Source organism: Ursus arctos, unplaced genomic scaffold (assembly GCF_023065955.2).
Source record: "Ursus arctos isolate Adak ecotype North America unplaced genomic scaffold, UrsArc2.0 scaffold_22, whole genome shotgun sequence".
Taxonomy (NCBI): Eukaryota; Metazoa; Chordata; class Mammalia; order Carnivora; family Ursidae; genus Ursus; species Ursus arctos.
In genome coordinates this window covers 43,001,899-43,029,761 of record NW_026622897.1, presented here as the reverse complement: position 1 = coordinate 43,029,761, position 27,863 = coordinate 43,001,899, and the positions used below count along the sequence as shown (strand labels likewise).

The following is a 27,863-nucleotide window of genomic DNA, read 5'->3' as shown; positions in this document are numbered from 1 at the left end:
TCGCGGAATGACTTCTGACTCACTGGATCAGCGGTGGGCCCTGGACACAGCAAGCAGAAACCGGGCTCTCCAAGCCCATTGCACTGACATCTCTTCCTCCCCAGGGTATGCAGCAGCGTGGAAATCCATCGGCCCGAGTGGCCAGCAGACTCACGTTCCACCTGCTGTCCAGGTTCCTTAGCCTCCCGGGGCCCCAGTGACCTCTTCCGCAAAATGGGTACAGTAATACCTATGCTGCCAGCTGGGCAGGGGTCTTGCGTGGTTGGAATAGAATCCCGGGGTAGGACGGTATCTTAAAGAGTCTCTGAGGCTTACATCTCCTCCTGTAATAGCACCACTGACAACCTACACTTGAACACTTCCTGTGACAGGGAACTCATTCCCGCAGACAGTCAGTTGCGCTGTGAGATAGCTCTGATTTATTTTGAACTGAAAACTGCCTCCTTTGCCACTCTACCAACTGGTTCTTCTCCACGTGGGTATATGGAAACAAGGTGAGCCCCTTTCTGGAAGAACAGCTTTCAGATATCTGGAGGTGAGCCGCATCCCAATATAGACGGAGCAGTCCCTAAGTCCTCTCCCCACCAGGCTAAGCCTTTATCTCCCCTCACTGTCATGGTTACTGCTCTCCAAAGGCATGTCAGGTCATTTATGACCCTCACAGTATCCTGTCTGGAACGGAATGTGGTGTTCAGGATGGTCTGAAAGGGGAAGAGTGAACTAGGACATTCACCTCTCTTGTTCTAGAAGCTACGCCCCTATTAACACAGCTCACCCTCAGTTAGCTGGCTTGGTGGTTATTTCTCAGTGGCAGCACCTCCCCTATGATCTCAGCTGTGAACACCTAACTTCCTGATGACCACCTCCTCTCTGTCCCGCTCATTTTACCTTTTACCCAACTCAGTCATTCTTGAGCCTCATTAGGACTTACCATCCCTTGATCATGTATGTCACTGTCCCCTAACCTCCCCACAATGTCCTCATGTCCCTTCTTATTCAGCATAGACCTCCTGAGGTCATCATCATAATCAGCCCCTCGAATATACTCATAATTCTTTTCTCTTTTTCTCTCTTGCCTATCAAAATCCCAACCCTGATTAAATCCTACTCTCTGCCTCTTCCTGTCCTGCATCCAGACAGTTGAAACTGGCTAGAGAAAAACACGGAAATCAGTTAAATTCATGAACAGTGACCTGCAGGGGGGCCCAGGGGGCCGTCTAGCAATCATCCCCTAGCACCCTAGTTGGGACACTGCAGGTCATACGTTTTCCAGCCTTAAATCTCCACCACCTCCACCCTTATCCTCACTCTCAGTGGATGACCTTGCCCTCAATCAGTGGGCGTTCCACACACCCCCACCTCATCTACCCACCTGCCTGCACCTGTGCCCAGTGCTCTGCCCATTCCCCCATCCCTGTGGCCCAGCCTCTGTGCTCCTATCTAAGGTTAAGCCCTCCAGGTGTGCACCAGACCCTTGGCCTCTCACTTACTTGGGAACTTTGGTCCCCTTACCCCACACTCCCTTACTAATGACTTCTTTTCTGTAAGATCCTTCCCATCCCATGTAACTACAGTATTATTTTCTTTCATTTTAAAAAACAAAACAAAAAAACACTACAACGATAAAATTCTTGCTTCTTATCCGCAGACAGGGAAACCAGGTGAGGAGACTTACAAGCCTGGTAACCTGCTCCATCACAGACCTAGATGTGGTGGGGTCAAGGGTCAAGGGTCAAATCCAGTCTTCCTACCCCCAAAGCTGCAGAGTCCAGCCCAGCGCTATCCCCAGCCCACTGTTTTGGTTTGAATGGCTGAGCACAGGCAAGGGATGCCTTTTCCAAGGATGCCCAGGCCAGCCCTGCCATGACCTGGGCACTCTTGGGACAGTGAGAAAGGCTGGAGGTTTTCAAGTGACTAGGGGACCTGCTGGGTCTGCAGGGGCCTGCTGAGTTGCTGAAACTCTGTCTTGACTGACTTGCCTGTCAGACTAAACATGTGTGTATGTGGGGGGGCTGTTTCTAGAACTCCATCCCAGTACCATGCCAGCGACAGCAGCGTGTGTGGGTGGCCGTGATGGCAGACAGATGGGGCAGGCGAGGGGGCAGAAGCTGCCAATTATCACACACCCCAGTGCATAGATGACACCTCATAAATCTCGCAGATCCGCGGCCCATGTGGCCTGCTCTGGTGGCTCATTAACACCGTCCGGTCCTCACATACAGGTTGGAAAATGACGGCTCACGTGGCAAGCTGCCTTCCAAAGCCAGTTTGTCAGAAGGGTACACTTCTTTTCTCCACCACTCACCACATCCCTGTTCATGCCAAGAGCCCAGAACAGCTCAGCCAAGGGGGTTTTCTTCCTGGGACACGAGACACTTAACTACCGCCCAGTCATGGGCCTTCAATTATCGACACTCTTTTCTCTCCTCCCTGCTCTCAAAGATTCTCCCACAGAACAAACCCATTGGATTTGTGTCTCCAGAGACATGGAGTGAAGTTGCAATTTTTGGACAACCCAGAAACGCATGCATCTCCTACCTTGTTTGTGTATCTGCTGAAACCAGTGTTGACTTGAGTCATACTATCTCTGAAGAGTCCTCTTTCAAAAGGAACAGGGTGACCCACTTACTTGTCCGTCACAGCCTGCATGAACTCATCCAACAGGTCGTCGTACTCCTTCCCACGCACACGCTGGTGTTTCAGCCCGATGTACAGAGGATCTCTGAGCAGCTCCTGGAACAGACGGCATCCGTTTGCTCAATGGCCCTGGTTTAGTGGGAAGGACCAGGGAGAGGAAGGGAGGAGGGACTTGGAAGTGGCTGTCCACCCCACCTTGCCACATGTCATCTCTGGAAGGGTCTGGAGGCTAAGCTATTGATTGAGGTGGTTCTAACTTCAGGAACCAAGGATGCTTTGATACAGAAAATCTTCTCAGACATAGTCTTCCAAACCCTGGCTGTAGGCGCTTTGGGTTTATTTTAAGGTTTTTCAACAGTGGCACTATCGACATTTGGGCTTGGAATTCTTCGACGGGAGGGCTGAGCTGCACACTGAAGAATATTTAGCAGCATCTCTGGTCTCTATCCACTAGAAGTCAGTAGCACCCCCAGTGGTGACAATAAAAAAATGTCTCTAAACACTGCCAAATGTCTATTTGGGGTCAGAACTGCCCCTGGTTGAGAACCGCTCCAGGCAGCATCTAGATTGAGGTATTGGGTCTCGTCCAAAGCCACTGATCTGGACTCGAGTTAGAAAACACCTTATTCTCTCAAAGAAAACTTACTGAATACCTACCATGTGCCTGGCACTGCACTAGTCCCTGAGGGTACAAGGACAGAATGTACAACCAGAGATTTCAGTTCAAGAAAGATGCCCACCTGAGTACCAGCCTGTGTTAGGTGACCCCCCACTCCACTTCTTGCAGCTTGTTCTGTCACAACACTCACACACTCTTCTGTGTCTGCTGCTGGTCATCTCCCACCTCTTCTCTACGCCCTCACACATACACCCTGCACAGATCAGTGGACGCGGTCACGCACGTTTACGGATCGTCCATTGCTGCTGCCGTTGGGCCCTGCTGGGGATGTGTAAATGAGTAAGAAATGGTTGTTGCCTTCCGTGTGCCCGCAGTCTGCTGTAGGGGGCTGCCAAGTAAACAAACTACTACAGTACAGAATGATATTGCTTTGACACAAAGTGTGGTGCATGGAAGCACAGAGAAGGGGAAAAGTAATTCCCACTGGGGACAGGTGGTGATTGTCATGCGGAAAATGGTCGAGCATTAAAAGATAGATTCTGAGGCACCTGGGTGGCTAAGTCGGTCAAACGTCCAACTCTTGATTTCTGCTCAGGTCATGGTCTCAGGGTCGTGAGATTGAGCCCCATGTTGGGCTCCACAATGGGGCGTGGAGCCTGCTTGAGATTCCGTCTCTCTCTCTCCCTCTGCCCCCTGACCCCCCACCCCCTGCCATTGCATGCAGTCTCTCCCTCTCTCTTTCTCAAAAAAAAAAAAAAATATGGGCAGGTTTTGACAGGTGGGCTGGGCCGTCCAGGTGGGGAAGTCAGCACAAAGAAGGGCTGGAGGCAGGAGAAGGAAGAAGTACCTGGTGTATTTAGGAAACAGGAAGTAATTCCATGAGTGAGGGTCTCCAGGAGTTGTCTATTTGTGCCTATATCACCAGACTAGGAGCTCCTTGAGGATAAGCATCTGTGTTATCCTCATCTCTATCTGAACTGCAGGACACAGAGGTAAGGTCCCCACAGCCCTGCCCTCGAGGGGCTTCCATTCAATCTGACCCCCATCCCTGACCTCAGGCAATCACAGGACCCCTGGGATCTGTTTTCTCATTCATCAAATGGGGGTGAGATGCCAGCTCCAGGGGGTGCTTGGGATGATGACATGAAATAATAAATGTGAAAGAACTTTGTGCATTATAACACATGCCATAAAGTAACGGCAGGAGCTGTAAATTTCATGGCGCTTCCTATGTACCACATACTAAGTACTTGAATCTCCCCTCGGGGGTGGGATAGCCATGGAGGTGTGCAGCTCAGTACTCCCTGAAGAGAACCTGCTGAGGGCAGGGAGATGGGTGGACAACCTTCAGCCACTACCTCTCCTTGGGCGGCTCTCAGCCCTGCCTGAACATGGAGGGGGCTAGAACGGCCCAGGGCTGCCCACCAGCCCTGCTGCGGGTGACCCTTGCTCGGGGTCTTTGGTCAACCTGCCTGAGGCTTTCCCAGGACCCCACTGCAGGCTGGGCTCTTCTCACTGAGGTCTCCATCCTCCCTCCTCTCCTTTCACAGGTCTTACACCTGCACTGGAGTCTGAAGGACCCACCTACTTGCCTATTCCTCCTGCTCCCCGCTTTATTCTTCATGGGGGTCCCCCAAGAAACCTTTCACACCTCTGCTTCCTAGAGGGCCCTAGCAGACACAAAGGTGGGTCTTGTAATTTCCCCCATTTGACAAACGAGGCAATGGTGCAGAGAGAGGTGAGGCAACGGGGCAGAGAGGTGAAACGAGCAGCCCAGCCCTCGGGCTAGTAAGTGGAAGAAGAGTCGGGAGTCACCGCAGGGCTGCCTGACTCCAGGGCCCACCGTCGCTGCCACGACGCCCTACCGCGTGGGCGGCTCGCTGGCACATCAGTCAGAACAGCCTCCGTTTCTGTTAAAGACACTGCTCTAGATCCCTTACTGTCTTGACGGTGCTGCAGAGGTCATTGTGCAAAAGTGTAGGGGACAGGAAAGAATAGGCAGGATCTGCCCTTCTAAACCCTCACCCCCAGCGCTGTGTGCACATCACCTCAGGCACCGCGGGTCTACGTTTAGCAAGAAGGTGGGCCCGGCCCTTCCTTTCTCACTCTCTTCACCCCTGGACTTTCCCTCCTTGAGACAGGTTAGGATTCCGCCCTGGCAGGTGTATGTGTTTGCGAGACTGAAGGATGACAGAGCACATTGGTGCCCACCCTCACGTGCCGCCTTCAAGGTGACCCTCTGAAAGCCACTTGGAGGCAGCAAATATGCAGCCGAGGGCGAACCATAAATATTGTGATGACTTGACGGAAAGCTAGGCGGTCATTAAAATTGCTGGTTTTTAAGACTATGCAGCCGCCAGGACTGACGTGTATGAGATTATTAAAAGTGAGAAAAGCAGGATACAAAGCTGCACAGACGTAACTTCAACTCTCTGAAACACACACATACAGCCCAGAGGGCACGCACAGAAACAGCATCACTGCTGGCACCTGCAGAAAAGATGCACATTCTTTTTCTTTGCTGCATGTGTGGTTTGTGGGGCAAATCAAATTCTCCAGGAATACTGAAGAAGTTTTGGATTTTCCAAAAATGTCTCAGTGTATCTGCGTTTAAAATCAAAGGTCAACCACTATTGAGAGAGAAGGGTGGCTATGAAAGCTTTAAAACGCTCCTTATATTTTGCTTTTATATTAAAACACTTTATACCTGAAATACTTCATACGTAAGCACACACACACACATTGGAAAGGAAGTTTCTCTGTGGAGATAATAGTAAAAAAGAGCTTCTTCTGTTTGTATAGAACTTTCAAATAACTCACTCCTGAATCAGAAGGAATCTGATCCTTCCACCTTACATATGGTCATCCCCATGTTATAGACGAGGAAGGTGGAGTTAGCCAGAAAGTGGGTAAGCTGAAATGGAGCCTTGCTTTGACTGGATCTCATGACAGTGCCCTTTTCCCCCAATATTCCATGTTGTGGGGACCAGGTGACCTGGGGTGGCTCCCCACCCTCTGCCCGGTCCTCTGGAGGAACTCAGTCGTGGTTGGGAAGATGCAGGCTATGATCCTGCAGAGGACGCTGGGGAGCTGGGACGGCCAGAGTGGAAGCCGGAGTGCCCATCGGCAGCCAGCGGGGCCCCCTCTGACAGGAGGGAAGATGGCTTCTCCAGAACAGCACAAGCTGGAGCACTCATGGCTATCTTGGCACTACACGAACCAGGAAGTCCCCATCCTGCCCTCTGTCCCACAGAGCGATGCGGCCGTCAGAATGGCCGCCAGCAAGTGTGGGACTGTTGGCCTCCTGGACTCTCTCCTTGCAGCCCTCCTCTATCCTTGACTTCTTTGCATAAACGCTTAGAAGTGTTTAGCAGGAAGTATTGCCAGATAAAATACAGAATGCCTAGTAAAATTTGAATTTCAGATAGGCAAGAATTTTTTTTTTTAGCCTAACTATGTCCCAAGTTTTGCATGGAGCATACATGGGACATATGCAAAAGTACAATGAGCTATTTATTTGAAATTTAAATTGAACTGGCACCCTATGGTTTTCTTTGCTAAATCTGGTAGCCCTATCAGGAGAGGCAGAAGGAAATTTGAAAGCTGACAGGCAGTGTCTGCAGAGGAAAGAGCCAGCCCGGCTGGGTGGCCCCAGTCAGGATGCTCCCTCTGAGCGCCCACAGTATGGTCTGGCTTTAGATTCAGAAGGGGGGCGGACCTGGGCTTTGGAGACGGACAGACCTGGGTTCGAATTTAGACTCTGTCGCTTAGGTCTGTGACTATGGGTTTTTCTTGGAGACAAGGTATCATGGAAAACAAAAATGGTTTCCTCCTCTTTACTTGTCATTATCACTCACTGAGCACTGGATTTAAGCTGGAAGAGAGATGCACTTTCTGGCTGGGAAAAATACTTATGTACCAAGAGGCACACGAAGACGTTATTCGGGGAGCATCTGGGGGTCTGGGGAGGTCCTGGGGTTGGGCTCAGGCTGTGGACACAGCACACGTACCACCCCTCAGGGTGGCAGGTATGCCCAGCACACATGTCTTTGGGAGCTCAGTTAAGCCCAGGGATCAGCTACGAAGATCCTAGGAGGGGCACCCTCAAAGGTCACGTGCATACAGAGGGAGCACGTCTGACGGCACCACAGGGTGAGTGCGGGCAATTTATCAGCTGCAGTAGCGATGCTCTTGTGAGGTGGACGCAGCCCTTCAACCCCAACTCTGCTGGCAGCCCCATGCTTCCCCGGGACTCTGGCAGCACCCCCAGGGCACTGTCGGCCGGGCTCTGTGGACAGTCTGTTCCCATGTCTCCCCAAGAAGACATCCCCCAGTTAGAACCCATCGAGGCTCAAGACTTGTGCCAGGAGAAGATTGCTAAGGTTCAGAGGCCATTTTAAAGCCAAGCCCCGGGGTCACCCTGCAGGACCTGTCGTGTGGAGTGGCATGAGCACTGGGCTTGGAGTCAAACCTGGGGGAAGCCATTTCTGCTCTGTGCCCCTTTTCCTGGGTGAAATGAGGGGTTTCAATGAGAAGTACATTTGACCCTTGAACAACAGGTTTGAATGGCATGGGTCGACTTATCTGTGCATTTTCCCAATAAATACAGTACATGGCTATAAATGTATTTTCTCTTGTGATTTTCTTAATAACACTTGCTATTCTCCAGTTTACTTCATTGTAAGGATACAGTATATAATAAATATAACACACACAGTATGTGTTAATCGGCTATTTATGTCATCAGCAAGGCTTCCAGTCAATAGTAGGCTATTAGTAGTTAAGTTCTGGGGACTGAAAAGTTATACATGGATTTTCAACTGCATGGGGGTCAGCACCCCTCACTCCTGGGTTGTTCAAAGGTCAACTGTAGTTCAGGTCCCTTCGAATGTGGACAGTCTGTGACACTGTCTGGCTGCATGTGGATGAAACAGAAGACACAAACCAATCCACACACAGCCACGGAGGCCCCCAGCAGGTGGGCCTACTTGGGGGGGGCTCCCTGGCTTTGTCCCTTTGGACTTAATCATGGGATATCCCCTCTTCATGGGATCGCTGCCCCACATATTTATTTTTCCTAACCTCCTTGGGGCAGGCAGGTAATAGTGACTCAGAGTTTCAGGGCTGTCGACAGCAGATGTTTTCCTTCAACAGGAAACGTCGAGGGGTGTTTTCCTTGACTGTGATTAGAGCTCCTGTAGCCTCAGGAGTTTTCACAGAGATACATGTGCGGGCACGCGCGCGCGCGAACACACACACACACACACACACACACACACACACACAGTTTTATTATCCTGACACTATAGCTCCTCAAACAGCACTCTCTCTGCTTGGACATGTAGATGAAAGTTGCAAGGGTAAGCCTCTCCTATTGCTCTGGCTTGCTCGGGGGAGAGACATGCCCCAAGACTTCCAGGGAGGTAGGAATCTTGCAATGGACTCTTTTTTTTCCCAAAGAACTATAGTGTGTGAGATCACATAGTGAATGCATTTGGAAAGAGCGAAACCACCGTCTTCCCAATGTTGGCCACTTTGTAACTTTGGATTTTGTCTTGAATTTGTGAAGAGGGTCTGGTGGGACTTTACCTTTCTTTGGGGCGGGGGAACCCATGGCATCGGTAACACCTGGGCCTGGGCCTGAGCGTCCATGGGGCGCCCCCGCCTGAGTGAAACACCTCCTTTTCCAGTCTTCATCACCCAGTCTGCAACACAAACACCCGGCCCCTTGCAGCGGTACGCCACGATGAACAAGGCAGCTCCAGAGCCAGAGAGCCCAGGTTCAAACCCTGGCTCTTACACTTAGTGCTGTGGGGCCCGAGGGAGTAGTTCACATGTGTGGGTCTCAGGTTCCTCATCTCACACAGCTGGGGGGAGAGTGAAATGAGATTCAAATCCACAAAGGCCTCAAGCTATGCCTGGCACACTGCAGTGCTGGGAGCTGCTTTCTCTCCCATGGCATGGCGGGGGCAGCATCTGCTCTCAGTGCACATTCCCTCCTCTCAGCTGGGGAATACTCCGGTCCTTCCTGACAGGAGGGGGCAGTCCCAGGGGAGGCGCCCTCCCTCCCACATCCAGGAGGGAGAAGTGATTCAGAGCACTAAAGCCCCAGGAGGAGAAGCAGACACTTGGAGGAGAAGGAACACATTAGCCATTAAAAATGATCAATTAGGTGATGGTGTTGAAATATAATGTAGAATATTCCACCCACGCCCTGGCTCTCATTTATCTCCCTCATGCCTAGCGGAGTGCCTGACACTTACTAAACATTCAATAAACTTTTGCTAAATAAGTAGAGAGAAATGTTCATAAAATAACATTCATTGAAAAAAATGAGAACAAAATTACAGGCACATTATTCTGTCTATGTTGATGCATAGATGAATATTGCAAAGGAATATGGATGAAGCATGGTGGGAGAGATGCCATTTCTCTTTTAAGATTTTGAATAATGTGTTCAGGTTACTTTAGTAATAAAAATTCTAAAAATCAGGAAATGACCTTTACTTCTAAATCAGCAGGCAGCCAGGCAGGCAGGCGTGGTGTGGGCAGAGGAGGGCAAACAGAGATTAGGATCCCCGCCCTGCCTCTCCTGGCAGATCTTTTTGGACAAATTAATTTCTCTGCGTTGTCAAGCTTAAACAGGGTGGTCTGTGAAAAGTGCCTGGCCATGACTTACTCATCGCTCCCTGCCACCTCTTCGGGTGGGTTTATTACAAGTTGGGGCTAGCTTTAAACTTGAGCACATCACTGCAGGGTGTCAGACTTCAATGACACGGGGTCTCATGCATCTGCTAGAGGCAACCAACACCCTTCCAGGTGATACAGCGGCCTTAGAATCACACTCAATCTTGCTTGGAGCCAGCTTTTAGGAGAGTGTGAGTAAAGGTCTCAATTAAACCCAGCTGGAACACAGCAGGAGGAATTGGATGGGAAGAACAACTAAAACAAAGTTCACCACACTCATCCTCGCCTGCATGATTGCATGCATGTTGGGACCCAAGGAACCATTTCTGCAAAACCCAGGCATCCGGTCTAGGGAAGAGAACCACAGCGTGCAGCAGACCTTGAAGACTGGTCTTGCCATCCTGCCCCGGTCTCATAGGCTGGAGGGGAGGCATATGGAGAAGAGCTCTAGAGGCAGAACACTCAAAAACCTTCTGGTCCAGTTCCTCGTTGTACCGGAAGGGGATCAAATCTGAATAGGTGCAGGGACTCAGCTGGCTATCCATGGTGCCAGGACCAGGGCCCCCACTTCCCAGGCCAGTCCTTCTCCCACTCCCCTTGTCCTCCCTCACCCCACTCTCACCCCATGATTTCCCAGCTCTTAAGTGAGGTCTGCCTGGCTGTCCTCTCATTTGATGGCATCTGTGGCTGAAAATGCACAGAATAAGCATCATTCCTTGCGAGGAACCACAGTGCTCACTCTCGTTTAGAGGATGTATGGTGTCCAGGGAGGAGGACGACCACACAGAGTCATGGCAAGTATCTTGAGAAAGATCACTGCAGAATGGGAATAAGATGACCTTTTTGACAATATGAATCAAGAATCTAAAAAATGACCACTCCCTTTGCCTCAACATTTCTGCCTCTAGGAAATTATCCTAAGTACATAATCGCACATGGAAACAAACACTGATATGCAAAAATGGGCTCAGAGTAAAGCTTCTATTTGCAAAAAGACAAGTAGCAACCTAAGTGTCCAGCTGTGGGAGGTTTCCTCTGTAAACTGTGACACACCAGGGAGCTGCCATTGTGCAATAATGACTAATGACCTGGGAGAGAACTCACCATATATATTAAGTTTTAAAAAGAAGGATACAAAACTATATATTCAATATAAACCCAATTTTGGTTTTATAAATGCTCTGGGGGGGAAAAGGCTGGAAGGATATATATCACAATGGAAAGCATATTAGTACTGGTGTATAACTGGTATTTTTAACACTTCTCTGATATTCTCAATTTTTTTCCCATTTTAAAAAAGATGAATTTGCACTGATTTTAAACTCAGAGATGCCATTAAGAAGGAATTTTTGGGGGGGCGCCTGGGTGGCTCAGCCGTTAAGCGTCTGCCTTTGGCTCAGGTCACGATCCCAGGGTCCTGGGATCGAGCCCCGCATTGGGCTCCCTGCTCGGCAGGAAGCCTGCTTCTCCCTCTCACATTCCCCTTGCTTGTGTTCCCTCTCTCTCTGTCTCTCTCTGTCAAATAAATAAATAAAAATCTTTTTTAAAACTTTTTTAAAAAAAGAAGGAATTCTTGGGTAGCTTTTTGTCTTCTCTGACACAGGAACCCAGAGCGGAGCCTGCAGGCGCGCACAAACCCCATGTCCCAGGGCGGTACCCAGAGCAGCCTAACTCTTGCCTGTGGCTTGAGCTCCTTAAATCCCAAACCATCTGGAATCTCACCCACAGCTTGGGACACACTAATCTAGCTGATTCAGATATTTCAGCCCCTGGCCCTGGTGCTTTGGGTTTTAATTTTTTCATTGAGGCAGCCCACCTCCACAATGCTGAAAAAATACCGCCCAGCAGCCACTCCCGCCTGGATCAAGGGACCCTCTTCACTACTGAATCGGAGAGAGGCCTCAGAGGGCAGTCATGGAGCGGGGAAGCAAACAAGGGCCAAACTGGGGTCATGGAGGGCACAGAGGGCCTTGAGGAGGAAGGGGAGGCAGGAGACCCAGTGGGAATGTACTGGGCAGGCAGGGAGGAGAAAGTTCACCACCCCTCAGCCATGCAGGGGAAGTGCCCTGGCAAAGGGGACTCAGGAAAGAAATGTCCCAATGCTGTATCGATATAACTGTCCCTCAAAGGTGACCCCCACCCCGTGCCAGTCACCAGCTTCTGGCCCCAGGGCTCTGGGCCTGGGTGGTGCATTACCTCGTTGTTGGTGCCGACATCCAGCAGGACGGGGAGGCACTGCTGCGGGCTGACCCCTCCGCATGCCGTGTACAGGGCCAGCTTGCCCACAGGGATGCCCATGCCGTAGCAGCCCAGATCTCCCAGGCCCAGGATGCGCTCTCCATCAGTAACCACCACAGCCTGGAAACAATCAGGGAAGCATCTCTTGTGACAAAGTGCTCACTTTATCAACCCTCCCATGTCAGGCTTGACAACTGGACGCCCACCTCCTCTGCTGGGGGATGGAACGGCTGGTCGGGGGAAAAGGCCAAGGGATTCATTCCACTGCAGGTGGCAGTCCTTCTCCCTGTCCCCCATCCCGGCAGGCTGGTGAGAAGCCCCACTGAGCTGAGCTGACACCTCACCATGCATACTGAGGTTTGGGGCGGGGGCTGCAGAAACAGCTAGAGGGAAACCACATCTAGTTATTCTCCCTCAAAGAAACTAAGCAGATATTCCCAGTTTGAGATCTGGGCGCAGGGACGGAAGGACATAATGGAAGGAGACCATGAGGACAAGTGTTCATGATGCTGCCACAAGCCCATGATTTTGAGGCCGATGGAAGTATTCTCCTCTTGCTCCTGGGGTACAGTAAGTCCAACCTGCAAAGGGCAGGGCTCCCGTGACAGCTGCTGGGGTCACTACTTCCCATGAACCCGGGAGGGTTCTTAAGCTGCACTGGGGTTACTTTCATGCTTTGGAAAATAATCGCTGGAGGCATACCACATGCTAGTTCGGGGCTTGCTTGCTGTTAATTTTCAGATGCTGATGAAGTTGATGGTGATAGAAATTACTATGATTTTGATAGATATTCATTTATTCATTCCTTTACCACATATTTATGAAGCACCTATGTCACAGACACTATGCCAGATCCTGGGAGAAGGAGCATCAGTTTGCTCATTTGTAATAACAAGCCTGTATGGATCCAGGCCTTAAAGAACTAAGGGATAAAAAGAAGAGATGAAATATGTCTATTTACAATTAACGACTCTGGGAGGAAAGTGAGGGCAGCAGAACAGGACGAGGGCAGCAGAGATTGAGAGAAGGGAGAGTTACTTCCTGTAGGTAACCAGTTCGTAAGGGCGAGGGCACACAGGAAAAGACTGTCCACAGGGGGTTCAGCTGGGGACGAAGGTGCTTGATGCAAAAGGAAATTCAGATGCAAGATAGAGGTGGGGAGGGTGTGGGCTGTGTGTGGGGAACAAGGAGATGGAGGTTGTGTGAAAGGAGAGAACAGAAAGTCAGGCAGGAGTCAAATGGTGAAGGGTCTTGAAAGTGAGGCCACAGAGATCCCCTTGGGTGACAGTAAAGTTGTTTATAGGTCACCCCAACCTGCTCACCATCACTGCCTTCCTCCATCTCAAAATGAGTTACGTTTATGGGGCCACCCATCCCTCCACTAGAGCCTGGCTTTGACCAGGGCTTAGGACCAGCTCTGCGCAATGGATGTCCCAGTGCCCCAAGCGTGGTGCTCCTGGGCATCACAGGGCTCAGCTCAATCCATGCAGGTGCCACACGAAGCCCTGGGGATAAAGAGATGAAGACCCATGCTTGTCCTGGAAGAGTTTACAATACAGTACCCAACGGGCCCATGGCATCTTATCGTTTCTATTCTCCAGCTCTTTAAGGGGAAGAGCACACAAAGGCTGGTGCCACCTTTTGGTAGAAATAAGTATAGAGATTGTGAAAAACACTCCTCCGCTTCTGGAAAGGGGACTTGCGGTGGGGGGGGGGGGGGGGCGGGGGCGGGGCAAGAGACCCATGACGATCATGATTTTCCCTCTCACATTGATCCACTGCCTCTATGGAGAGTGTTCTTAACCCGCATGCCACCTGATTCTCGCCATGGCCCTGGTAGGTAGGTGAGTCTGAGACTGTTATCCCCTTCTCACAGGTGAGCAAACAGAAGCTGTAAGAGCTTCATGTTTTATATACATGTTTTATATACATGTGTTAAGTATCAGCCAGATGCCAGGCACTGGACTGGATGTTTCCACATCAGGTATCTTAGAAAGATTAGATGGCCTAGCAAAGTCACATTGCTTATGCACGTGGCAGGTCAGGATTCTTATCAGGTTTTGTGTTCCTGGCTCTGGCTCCGTCTACCACAACTGCAGCTGGGTTAAAGCACCTGTGCTCTTGGTCAAGTTCTGCCCTGCCTCTTTGCGACCCTCCCCACAGCCCACCTCTGACCTCCCACTGGCAGCTCTCCCTGGGGGAGCCTGTGCCTTCATGCTGCCCAGACTCGGGGCATTTCTCTACCATCTCTCCTGATCAAAGCTTCCTTATTCCTATTCCCATTCTCTCAGAATTTTCTTCCATTGAGGGGCAGTGAGTTAACCAGAGGAGGATGGCTCCTACTCCAGGGCGTTATCCCTATGACTCTGGAGCCTTTCCGGATGGTGATGGGGCTCTGCAGTGCTGCCCTCCCAGCCTGAACTGTGCATGGGCCCTCTGCTGCATGGCCACCTCCTCACTTCCGTCTGCCGCCCTCTCTCCATCGCATGGTTCTAGTGGTTGGGTTAGTGCAACAGCTTCACGACCACACTCATCTCTCCTCTTTCCCGTCTCTCCTGCCAACCAGTGACATTGACACAACAAATGACACAGCCCATTTTCATTATACCATTCCCAGGCTCAAAGACCTTGAGTGACTTCGAACTGTCCATAGAATAGAGTCCAAAACATTTAACTCTTTAATGATCTGAGCCCAGCATATGTTCTGACTTATGTCTTGCTACTCGTATGCACACAAGTGGCTATACTAGCCAAACTGGCCTCCTCGCTCCTCCCAGACTCACCTATACTCTCCTCCAGTTCAGCCCCTATGGCCCTTTCTTCTAGAAGGTCCTTCTCTGTCTTCAGCATGCAAACCCTGCCCATTACAGTCTAATGTGATTTCTCCTAGCACTTATGGCTACTACACAGCTAGCCTGCTCACCCTTCCTGTCTGCCTGCCTGCCTGCCACAAACATTGACTAAGTACCTACTGCTTGCCAAGCCCTGCATAAAGTGCTACTTAAACATTTGGGTTCTTATTTAACATTTTAAAAAATGCACATTTTATCTCACCAGACAACCCAAAGGTTAATGGCAGGGGTTCTGGAGTCTGATAACCAGTACTTAAATTTCAGTTCCTTGATAACGCACCACATGTAATCTTGGGTAAACAGATAATTTTTCTGAGTTTTAATTTTCCATGAAATGGGGGATAATCATACATAACTCATCAGATTGTTGTAATGATGAAGGAATATCAGTTTCATTTTAACCAGGTGCCTTGGGTAAGTGATCAATAAATGGTTACTGCTCTTATGATTATGATGATGGTTATTATTTGGGGCAAAGCTCCCATATTGGATTTTTAGTTGTTTTATCTTCTCTCTAGTTCAGCATTACCACAGGAAGGCCATGCAGTAAGCATCTGTTAAATGAGTAAATGAAATGGAACCCAGTGGAGTTCGTGGCGGCCAATGGCCGAGAAAGTCGGCCATGCAAAGCTTGTGGCTCCTAATGTGTTCTCTAAGCAGACATTGTCACTAAAGTCCAATAGTCCTCCTAAATTCTCGAGTCCCTAACCAGATGAATCTGCTTTTTCCTTTATTCTTCTAAACCTTTCACTTCTGCTGTTCACCCTCCCTCCGTTACCTCGTATTTCCCAGGCTCAACGCTGTCCTGTTAGAACTCCTCTCTGTCACTCGTCAACCACAACCAACTGGTTACCAAGTTCTGCTGATTCGATCTGCTCCTTACTTTTCCATTTGTTCCATGATCTTCACTTGCATTGTCACTGCCTTGGGTGAGCCCATCCATCTCATCTGACCACTGCAATGGTCTCCCAATGGGTCTTTCCACACTTGGATTCCCCCTGATCCATTTCATTTTTCCAAAGCACATCCAGCTTTGTCACTTCCTTACCCCAAACCTCCAATGGCTCCCGATGCCTGTGAAATAAAACTCAAACATCTTCGACTGGCATTTAAGGCCTTCCATTGTCTAGGTCCAGTCTGCTCTTTGAATTTCTTCTTTATCCAAATAAAATAATTCCAACTTTGCATAAGGTTTGTACTTTCCTGACTGCATGCCATTTTACCCCTCAATCCCTATGATCTCCCTGATCCAAATCCTACCATCCTTGTGTGCTTCAAGAACCGTATGAAAGTCACCTTCCTCCATGATGCTCCCCTTCCAGAAGTTATCACTCCTTCCTCTGAGTTCCCATGGCATTTTCCTCATATTACAGTTAACTGATAACATCATCTTTCATAGGAGTTCTAAGCTTTGTAGGGCAACGAGTGGGTCTTGTCATCTTTGAATCTTCAGGCACTTAGCTTGGTGCCTGCAGTGTGATAGGAACTGGATAAATGATGGCCAATGTGATAGATCCAACACAGAGAGCAAAGGATCTCCACAGTACTGTTTCAGACCTGGTGCGAAAGAACAAGTTCAGGGAGAAGAGGCTGGAAACTATTTTTCATGACATCAATGGAGCTGGATGCCAAGGGCCAGTAGTGCAGTAAAGATCAAAATCTGAGGACAAATCTGAGCAGCAAGGTGGGGTTTTAGAGTCCAGTAGTAACTATCAGTGAACTACAGGATCACAGTTTCCTTGTTTGTATGGTGTCTGCAACTCATACCTCCTCTGTATTTCAGATGACTAGGGGGGAGGTGGGCCACATTCCTCCTCTGTCCACCTAGCTTGGACCCATAGCCTTTTCTGACCTATTGCCCATGTCCCTTAGCCTAGGTGGACCCAATGGGGCTGACCCCACACTGACCTTGCTTGCTCTAGCCCTGTTCCCTTGGACTTGTAGATATGTCATGGGCCGCCCACAGCCTTACCTCCTCCCTCCTTTTCATCCTTCCTTTTTTCCTCCTCTTCTTCCTCTTCTCTCTCACTCCACATCATAAACGCCACACAGTCTGCAGTTTCAAATCTTGGTTCCACCCTTCACAAGCCAACAACCAGCTTCCTTGTCTTTAAAATGGGGGTAATAATAATCCCTTACAGATCATTAGACGTCAATGAGGTCATCTGTGTAAAGCACCTGGCAGATGCTGTATGAGGTGGATACAGGGATGTGCCACCCACATCTCTCTTTCAGGACTCAAGAAGTGATTCCCTCAGCTATGCCCGCAGGTGGCAGCTGACTTTGAGAATTTCCTTAATGACAAGAGCCACCTTGCCCCAAGTCATACCCTGTTCTGAAGGGCAACAGCCCACAACCAATGACTGATGGATGCAGGGGTATAAAGGCCTGGCTCCCCTGCCCCAACTCGGTTGGTCTTGGAAGGACCACCCCAGCTTCAGAGGCTCCTCATGAGTTCAGCTGAGTCTACTTTGAGGCGTCACTCCACCCAACCTCTCCCTCGACTTTCTCCTGCTTCCTTCCCTCTTAGAGGTCTTGATCCCAAGAGCACTCCCTGATAGGCCAATATCCATCTCAAAGAAGGTTCCCCAGGACACTCACCTTCTGACGCTGAGGACAGAGTGGGTTTAACATGTGGCAGGCCTGTGCATAGCAGGCAGGCGCTCGGCACCAACACCAAACTGGTTCAAGCTGGGACACCCACGTGGCTGGGGCTCAGGAGCAGAGGCTGCTGCCATGCCTCCCCTACCCAGCTGCCTCTCAGCACCTCCCCCCAAAGCTGCTGGGTTGGAGGTGAGGGAGAGATTTTGGAGCTTGGGAAAGCTGTGGGGAGGAGCACTGTTCTCAGCTGAGTCTTCCTCAGGCTCAAGGCAGTGGCCACTGTGGGAAAGAGTCAGAAAAGCAGTTCTCACTCCTCTTCGTGATTTATGTCGGACAGTTCTGGGTGGCCTGGCCTGCCCCCTCCTCCCTGAACAAGAGGGGTCTGCAAAACTTCATGGTCCCCCCAAGTGCTGGGCTTTGGCCTTACATCCCTCCCAGCCTGCTTCTCCTACACCACAGTTCGCAGTTCCGCGCTCTGGATGGGAAACACGGAAAGTCCTCCTTTATCTTCTGAGCTGGTTTGGAAACTTCTCTGAACCACCTCTCCCCTCTAGCCAAGAGGCCGCCAACATCAGGTTCTGAAGATACCTGTGCCTCCTTGACTCCGCAGCTGGGGAGGAGGTGGCTCAGCTGCAGGACTCTGGGGGTGTCAACACCTACTGGGTGACTGTGGGCAGGTCACGGAACCTCAGCTTGCTCGCCTGAGAAACGACACACCTCTACCCGTTCTTCAGGACCCACTTTGGGGGCGTCAGCCGCACCCCTTCCTTCCTCCACTCTGATCACAGGGGCTGTGAGAACTGAAGGAAATAATGAAAGGGAATCCGTACCAGCTCCAAGGTACCATGAAAGGGATTCCCTGCCCAGGGAGGGAGACCTTCAGCTCCTCTTTTTAGAGCAACTGGAGAAAACACATGAGCAAAGAAGAAAGACTAGGACTTCGAACATTCTGAACCTTTGAAAGGGCAACCTGAGGGGCGAGGGGGAAGGACCCTCCAGAAAAGGCTGGTGAATGGGGCAGGTGGGAGACTAGGGTAAGCTGGGGGCTGCCTGAGCAGCCCTTATTGCCTTATTTATGTGCCCAACTACGGGCCCAATATTTAGACAAATGATGGGCTCCTGGTTTCTCTAGAGAAAGCCAGAAATCCAAGTTCGTTCGCATGTTTCTTTTCCCAAATGAAGTCTTTTGATTTTAAAATATTCCCAATGATTTCGAATTTTTCAAAAATCACTGAGAGCCAATTCAAACATGTCTAGGGGCCTCATCGGCTGGCTGCCCCTTTGTGGCCTGTGACTCCCAGGTAAGAGGGCCCCTCCTGGGCTGCTCTCAGGCCTCTGCTTTCTCTGCCCTGCACTGCTGTGTGTGCCAGCGCTGTCTCTTCCACCTCCAGCAATGACAATGCCCATTCAAGTGCCTTTTGGTATTGTACAGGTTTTATAGTTCGTCCTCACAATAAGAGAACAAAGACCAGAGAAGTTATCTGCACACACAGCAAGTGAATGGAAGATTCACGATGTCCGACTGCAAAGCCAGAGCTGACTCTTCTATATAGTTACTGGGAACTGATCTCAGGGTCTCTCCAAAGTGAGATAGAGATAAAGGGTGGAGGGGAGGAGGCGGCCCCAGGCATTCCCTTGTCTGCTCCCAGCTACTGCAGGGGAGTGGTCAGCCAAGCGGGACGCTTGCTCCTCGCCTCCCCGCTTCTCTCTTCGGCAGCACAGATGCAGTCTATGCAACTGTTTCTTGGTCAGTCTCTCCAACCAGACTTTGGGCCTGTACACCTTCTTGAGCCCAGAAGCTATAGGCAAATCCTACAGATGTTTACTCAATGAGCGCTGAATGCAACAGAATTAGATGCACTGGTTCAGATCTGCCCATGGGAACCTCTGTTTCCCTGAGAAGATTTGGGTAGGCTCTCTCCTTCCGAGACCTGCTCCAGTCCCTCCTGCCCTGGGGTGACCTAAAGCTCCATTTCTCTGCCTCTAAAATCACAAAAATTGCTGTCGCCAGCTCTCTGTAGAAGGTTCTCAAACTATGTGTGTTGAAGTCAGTCAACTAGTATTTCGTGTTGTGCCCTAACAAAAGGAGCAACTAGAGCCTGAAATCCAGCCCATGAACCCCTCACCGTGCTTCTGTGCCAGCCCAGAGGAAGGAGCACCTTCTTCTTACTGGTTAAGAGGCAACAGCTTTTTGTCATTCTCTTTAATTCCTTGTAACTTGCACAAAGGCACTGTGTCTGTTGGCAGGGACTCCATTTCTCTGCTCCTGGCTCAGTGCCTGGTACACGGGAGATGCTCATCACATCTGCCGAGTTCATGTGCCTCGAGCGTCTACTGCATGCCCACTCTGCACAAGCTTTCACCGTGCACGAAGTGCCCAGGAGGGTGGACAGATCAGCTTGCAATGCCTCGGCAGCCTGTCTGCACAGGGCAGGCTGGAGTTAACCTCCCATCCAGTGAGCTGGCTTCCTTGAACGTGTTAAGGATTTTATTATAGCTTCATCTTAGACATGCCTTAGAAACTTGCTTCTTCAGGGACTAAGACCAAAACCTGCAGGGCCCAGGCCTGCACGTAACCGGAGTCTAAGTAGATAAGCAGGGCAGAAAAGCTCAGGGCAAAATCACACCCAGACAGAGATGTACGAGATGAGCTTTTCATCGTGGCCATGAAGTCCATGGGCACTGGTGGTGGCTTGGGCCTGGCTCCTAAAAGCCAAAGCTCCTGCCTTCCCTGTTTGGGCTCTGAACACAACCGCTCCCTGCAGAGGGCCAGAAGTGGGTGGGACACAGAAACAGGTGTGTGGAGAGAAGGTGTCCTTAGTGCCTAGTGGAGAGAGATGGGGGTAACGGAGGGAGCTGGAAGGAACAGGGAGGGCAGGCCTGGGGAGGAAGCCACGGTGGAGTGCCTCAGCCACCCAGTCAGCTCCAACACTTCCCCAGCTCGTGCACCAGAAAAGCCCTCAAGAAGCAGCTAGCAGGTGTTTCACGTTTTTGCTTCACCCATTTGCAGAAGCGACGATGATCTTAGACAGAAAGCCCCTCATATTCTTCCACAGAAGTCCTCTGGGATAGGAGGTCTGGGCATGTAGCCAGAAGCTAACAAGTTTCTACAAAGCTGCAGGTTTTATATTTCAAAACTAACATAAACTTTGCATATTATATTATATCCTGTTTATTATATAAAAATGTTTTCTCCTTAGATTATTTGAGTAAAGCTGATATTCCAGGCCGAAGTGGCAAGTTTCTTTGTCAATCTGCATACAACTACCACCCGTCCCCCCATTCCCTCCTCCCCCGAACTGTGTACTTGCAGGTGTGAATGTACTGTTCACCATAAGCTTTGCCTCTTCTTGCAGAATGTCCCCACTCTATGTCCTGCTCTCTCCAAGTCCTATCTGTCCAAACTCTACCCCTCAGCTCAAGGCCCTGCTCCAATGTCACCTCTCCCATGAAGTCTTCCTAGGTTCCCCTCAGGCTGAACGTAATCTCTGCCTTTTTGAACACCTTCAGCTCTCTCCGTGTGCATCATTTACCTCTGACCAAGTTCCTTGTTAGTCTTCTGTGTCTCTGTCTTATATTCCTCATGAAAAATCAGCTACTTGAGAAGTTCTGTCTGATTTTTCCCTGTATCCGCCATGGAAACTCGTGGTGTATATTTAGTATGTCCTTAATACATGCTGAACAGATCTTCAGACCACTACTGTTAATAACAATAATGATAAGGGCAATTTCATCTGGGTGTGGGTCACTGCAAACCTCTACTCTGTGGTGCATTTATGCCTGGCTCTAACCGGTCTGTGCTCTGGGCCTGTCTCACCCTCAGTGTTACAATGGCTCCTTTTCTAGCTGGAGATGACTCTGGTCCAGGTTGAAAGGATTCACCCAACAACAGAGCAGTAACAAAGAAAACAGGATCATACCTTAATATTGTCTTCTGGCCAAGAGTTCAGCATTGTTGCAAGGTGGCCCTTGTCATGAATGGTGATGAACAGCCCACTAGGAGAAAAAACATGTACACACAGAGACCAGGCAGTTAGACTAGGAACAAAGACCACAGTACTGTGTGTAATTGTATCGTTTAATTTTTCCCGCAGTCCTCGGCAAGGTGGGACCCTGCCCTCAACAGTTTAGAGGGCCCAGCCCTGGCCTTCCTCCAATTTCTCCTCTCTACAAGGCAAGGAGTCCATGGGCCTGAGGGATATTTCCACTGGGGCCTGTGCTCACCAAAGCTTGCACCCTTCCTTCTAGACCAGGCACACAGGACCCCAGAATTCTCTAAGAGACCCCAAGGCTGCTTCAAAAACAGTTGGCCTCTTCTCCCGGTCCCCCCTTCTGAGTACAGACCACACTATGGTGGGCAGACCCCTAGGCCTAGGGCTGTGACTGGGTGACTGGAGCTTGGACATGTGGGTTGTGGTGTCCAGACACAGGTACAGGAGGCCCTGGGAAGTGGGGGATGGAGCTGGGATGGGAAGACAGGCGGGCTGCCAGCCGTGAGCTACTTTTCTCTGCAGCACTAGAGCATGTGACTTCTGAATTCAAACGTGGCCTTCCAGACCAGCAGGAAGGGACATCTGTAAAGGCAGGAGCGTGGAATGTATTTTACTTAACAGTGTATTCTCTTGATTTAGAACTTTTATTTATGTTTAGACCTCTGTATGTGGACCTGAGTCTTCTGCCCTGGGATCAGGGGTGTGAGAATATGTGTACCTGGGCTGGTCTGTGCCAGTTCCATCCTTTCCTTTGTTCCTCCAATGCATCCAGAAAGGCTCCTTTTGCTAATGAGGCACTCACTCTGTTTCGCCAGCATGAGTAGGCAGGAGAGATGTGGGAAAGCAGCTTCCCCCACCCTCACTGCCCTGGCTAACTCAGAGAAGGCTTCCAAACGGTACTTTTCATGGCTTTGTGAGATGCTCGGATCTTGGATCAGATATTTAAATCATGCCCTAGTCCAAGGGCCTTTGGTCTCAGCAGTCTTGTAAAACTCCCAACCCCGGATACACCTACTGTCTGTTCCCTATGTGCCCCACCCAGGCAGCCAAGGGCAGGTGGAAAAAGCCTTACCACAGGGCAGGCTGACTGGCACCACCATAAATTCTTCACCGGCAAGCCACGTGCACTCTCACCAACCGCCCAGTCTTTGTTCTTTCAGCGTTTCTCTGCTGAAGACTCACTCTTTCCAAAGACTATTTTAAACTGCTCTGTTTCCAAACCTCCAACGGTGTCACCTTCCCCCAACTCCCCTAGTGACCTTGCCTCTGACATTGCACGACGCCATGGGACGGCACCTCTGTCAGTGTCCCACCACCAAGCCCGCAAACTTCTGCATCTGCAGACAATTCCTTCATTTCTTCCGTTCCAATGAATATTATAAAGTCTTATACTTAATGATGCTTCTCTCTCTCCTCTAGATTTTCCATTAACTTCCCATTGGCCACAAAATATCCCCAAGTCTTTATCATCTTAAAGACTTCTGGCTTTTGTTAGTGGCAGTCTCTTGAACAGAGTAAACTTTCTGCAGATAGCAATAATAAAACTGTTATTTAACAAAAAATTTTTAAAATTATTTATTTGAGATAGAGAGAGAGCACGAGCCAGGGGAGGGGCAGAAGGAGAGGGAGACGGACAAACAGACTCCCTGTTGAGGGGAGCCCGATGTGGGGTTTAATCCCAAGACTGAGATCATGACGTGAGCCGAAGTGAGATGCTTAACTGACTGAGCCACCCAGGCACTCAAAACTATTATTTTTTAAAATTTTATTTTATTTAACTTCAATTAATTAACATATAGTGTATTATTAGTTTCAGAGTAGAGTTCAGTGATTCATCAGATGCATATAACACCTAATGCTCATTACATTACGTGTCCTCCTTAATGCCCATCACCTGGTTACCCCATCCTCCGAGCCCCCGTCCCTCCAGCAACCCTCAGTTTGTTGCCTAGAATTAAGAGTCTCTTATGGTTTGTCTCCCTCTCTGTTTTTATCTTATTTACTTTTCCCCTCCTTTCCTTGATAATTCTGTTTTGTTTCTTAAATTCCACATGAGTGAAATCATATGATAACTGTCTTTCTCTAACTTATTTCGCTTAGGATAATACCTTCTAGTTCTTTTTTTTTATTTTATTTTATTTTATTTATTTATTTATTTTTTTAATGATTTTTTATTATATTATGTTAGTCACCATACAGTACATCCCCGGTTTCCGATGTAAGGCTCGATGATTCATTAGTTGTGTATAACACCCACTGCACCATGCAATACGTGCCCTCCTTACTACCCATCACCGGTCTAAATACCTTCTAGTTCTAACCACATTGTTGCAAATGGCAAGATTTCATTTTTTGAATGGCTGAGTAATATTCCATTGTATTTATACACCACATCCTCATTAACCATTCATCTGTCTATGGACATCTGTGTTCTTTCCATAGTTTGGCTATTCTGGACATTGCTACTATAAACATTGGGGTGCAGGTGCCCCTTTGGATCACTACGTTTGTATCCTTTGGGTAAATACCTAGTAGTGCAATTGCTGGGTCGTAGGGCAGCTCTATTTTCAATTTTTTGAGGAAACTCCATACTCTTTTCCAGAGTAGCTGCACCAGCTTGCATTCCCAACCTTAAGAGGGTTCCCATTTCTCTGCATCCTCTCTGCAACCTGAGTTTTTAATTTTAGCTATTCTCACCAGTGCAAAGGAGTATCTCATTGTGGTTTTGATTTGTATTTCCCTGATGCCAAGTCACGTTGAGATTTTTTTGTGTGTCTGTTGGCCATTTGTACGTCTTCTTTGCAGAAATGTCTCTTCATGTCTTCTGAACATTTCTTGACTGGATTTTTTTGTTTTTGGGGTGTTGAGTTTGATAAGTTCTTTATATATCTTGGATACCAGCTCTTTATCTGATAAGACATTTGCAAATATCTTCTCCCATCCTGTAGGTTGTCTTTTGGTTTTGTCGACTGTTTCCTTTGCTGTGCAAAGCTTTTTATCTTGATGAAGTCCCAATAGCTCATTTTTGCTTTTCTTTCCCTTGCCTTTGCCGTCCCTAGAGTTGTGTCTAGCAAGAAGTTGCTGCAGCTGAGGTCAAAGAGGTTGCTGCCTGTGTTCTCCTCTAGGATTTTGATGAATTCATGTCTCGCATTTTGGTCTTTCATCCATTTTGAGTTTATTTTTGTGTTTGGTGTAAGAAAAAGGTCCACTTTCATTCTTCTACTTGTAGCTGTTCAATTTTCCCAGCACCATGTATTGAAGAGACTGTCTTTTTTCCATTGGATATTCTTTCCTGCTTTGTCTAAGATTAGTTGACCACGGAGTTGAGAGTCCATTTCTGGGTATTCTATTCTGTTCTATTGATCTATGGGTCTGTTTTTGTGCCAGTACCATACTGTCTTGATGATCACGGCTTTGTAATATAGCTTGAAGTCAGGCATTGTGATGCCCCCAGCTTTGGTTTTCTTTTTCAACATTCCTCCAGCTATTCAGGTTTCTGGTTCCATACCAATTTTAGGGTTATTCATTCCAGCTCTGTGAAAAATGATGATGGTGTTTTAATAGGGATTGCATTGAATGTGTAGATTGCTCTGGGTAGCATAGACATTTTAACAATATTTGTTCTTCCAATCCATGAGCATGGAATGTGTTTCCATTTCTTTGTGCTTTCCTCAATTTCTTTCATAAGTGTTCTATAGTTTTCAGAGTACAGATCATTTACCTCTTTGGCTAGGTTTATTCCTAGGTATCTTATGGTTTTGAGTGCAATTGTAAATTGGATCGATTCCTTGATTTCTCTTTCTTCTGCTTCATTGTTACTGTATAGAAATGCAACTGACTTCTGTGCATTGATTTTATACCCTGACATTTTGCTGAATTTCTCTATGAGATCCAGCACTTTTTGGGTGGAGTCTTTTGAGTTTTCCACATAGAGTATCATGTCATCCACAAAGTGTGAGAGTTTGACTTCTTCTTTGCCAATCTGGATGCCTTTTATTTCTTTTTGCTGTCTGATTGCTGAGGCTAGGACTTCCAGTACCATGTTGAACAGCAGTGGTGAGAGTGGACACCCCTGCTGTGTTCCTGACCTTCGGGGAAAGCTCTCAGTTATTTCCCATTGCGAATGATATTCTCTGTGGGCTTTTCATATGTGGCTTTTATGATATTGAGGTATGTTCCCTCTATCCCTACACTATGAAGAGTTTCGATCAAGAAAGGATGCTCTATTTTGTCAAATGCTTTTTCTGCATCTATTGAGAAGATCATATGGTTCTTGTCCTTTCTTTAATTAATGTGGTGTATCACAATGATTGATTTGCAGATCTTGAACCACCCTTGCAGCCCAGGAATAAATCCCCCTTGGTCACGGTGAATAATCCTTTTAATGTACTGTTGTATCCTATTGGCTAGTATCTTGGTGAGAATTTTGGCATCCATGTTCATCAGGGATATTGGTCTGTCTTTCTCCTTTTTGGTGGGATCTTTGTCTGGTTTTGGGATCAAGGTAATGCTGGCCTCATAGAATGAATTTGGAAGTTTTCCTTCCATTTCTATTTTTTGAAATAGCTTCAGAAGAATAGGTATTAATTCTTCTTTAAATGTTTGGTAGAATTCCCCTGGGAAGCCATCTGGCCTTGGATTCTTGTTCATTGCGATATTCTTGATTACTGCTTCAATTTCTTTGCTGATTATGGGTCTGTTCAGGTTTTCTATCTCTTCCTGTTTCAGTTTTGGTAGTTTATATGTTTCTAGGAATGCATCCATTTCTTCCAGACTGCCTAATTTGTTGGCATATAATTGCTCATTATATTCTCTTATAATTGTCTGTATTTCTTCAGTGTTGGTTGTGATCTCTCTTTTATTCATGATTTTATTTATTTGGGTCCTTTTACTTTCTTTTTGATAAGTCTGGCTAGAGGTTTATCTATCTTCCTAATTCCTTCAAAGAACCAGCTCATAGTTTCATTGATCTATTTTTTTTCAATTTCTATATCACTGATTTTTGTTCTAACCTTTATTATTTCTCTTCTTTGGCTGGGTTTTGGCTTTATTTGCTGTTCTTTTTCCAGCTTCTTTAGGTGTAAGGTTAGGTTGTGTATTTGAGACTTTTCTTATTTCTTGAGAAAGGCTTGTAGTGCTATATACTTTTCTCTTAGGACTGCTTTTGTTGCATCCCAAAGGTTCTGAACTGTTGTGTTTTCTTTTTCATTTGTTTCCATGAATTTAAAAAAAAATTTTTTAAAGATTTTATTTATTTATTTAATTTAAGAGAGAGAGCACGAACAGGGAGAGAGGGAGCGGCAAAAGGAGAGGGAGAAGCAAGCTCTCCACTGAGCAGGGAGCCTGATGCAGGGCTCAATCCTAGGACTCTGTGATCATGACTTGAGCTGAAGGCAGATGCTTAACATACTGAGACACCCAGGTGTCCCACTTCCATGAATTTTTAAAATTCTTCTTTAATTTCCTGTTTAACCCATTCATTCTTTAGTAGGATGCTCTTTAACCTCCATGTATTTATGTTCCTTCCAAATTTTCTCTTGTTTTTGAGTTCTAGTTTCAAAGGATTGTGATCTGAAAATATGCAGGGAATAAACCCAATCTTTTGGTGCTGGTTGAGACCTGGTTTGTGACCAAGTATGTGATCTATTCTAGAGATTGTTTCATATGCACTCGAGAAGAATGTGTATTCTATTGCTTTAGGATGAAAAACCCTGAATATATCTGTGAAGTCCATCTGTCCAGTGTGTCATTCAAAGCCCTTGTTTCCTTGTTGATCTTCTGCTTAGATGATCTGTCCATTGCAGTGAAGGGGATGTTAAACTCCCCTATTACTGTATTGTTATTGATGTGTTTGTTATTAATTGGTTTATATAATTGGCTGCTCCCATGTTAGAGGCATATTTACAATTGTTAGATATTCTTGTTGGATAGACCCTTTAAGTATATAATGTCCTTCCTCATCTCTTACTACAGTCTTTGATTTAAAATCTAATTTGTCAGGGATAAAGAAAGGGGGGGTAATCAGAAGGGGGAATGAAGTATGAGAGACTATGGACTCTGAGAAACAAACTGAAGGCTTCAGAGGGGAGGGGGGTGGGGGAATGGGATAGGCTGCTGATGGGTATTAAGGAGGGAATGTATTGCATGGTGCACTGGGTGTTATATGCAACTAATGAATCGTCAAACCTTACATCAAAAACCAGGGATGTACTGTATGGTGACTAACATAATATAATA

General features: G+C 48.0%; 1 protein-coding gene across 1 annotated transcript in view; it reads right to left on the bottom strand.

Annotated features, from left to right (window-relative positions):
- ME3 (malic enzyme 3) overlaps positions 1 to 27,863 on the bottom strand; it is a 204,775-nt gene that overhangs the window by 45,837 nt on the left and 131,075 nt on the right. Inside the window, exons 5-7 of the mRNA XM_026518276.4 lie at positions 21,555 to 21,630; positions 12,140 to 12,301; positions 2,630 to 2,733 (exon numbers count right to left, since the gene is read on the bottom strand). Of these exons, the coding sequence (XP_026374061.2) occupies positions 2,630 to 2,733; positions 12,140 to 12,301; positions 21,555 to 21,630 (342 nt within the window). The remainder of the gene's footprint in view (positions 1 to 2,629; positions 2,734 to 12,139; positions 12,302 to 21,554; positions 21,631 to 27,863) is intronic.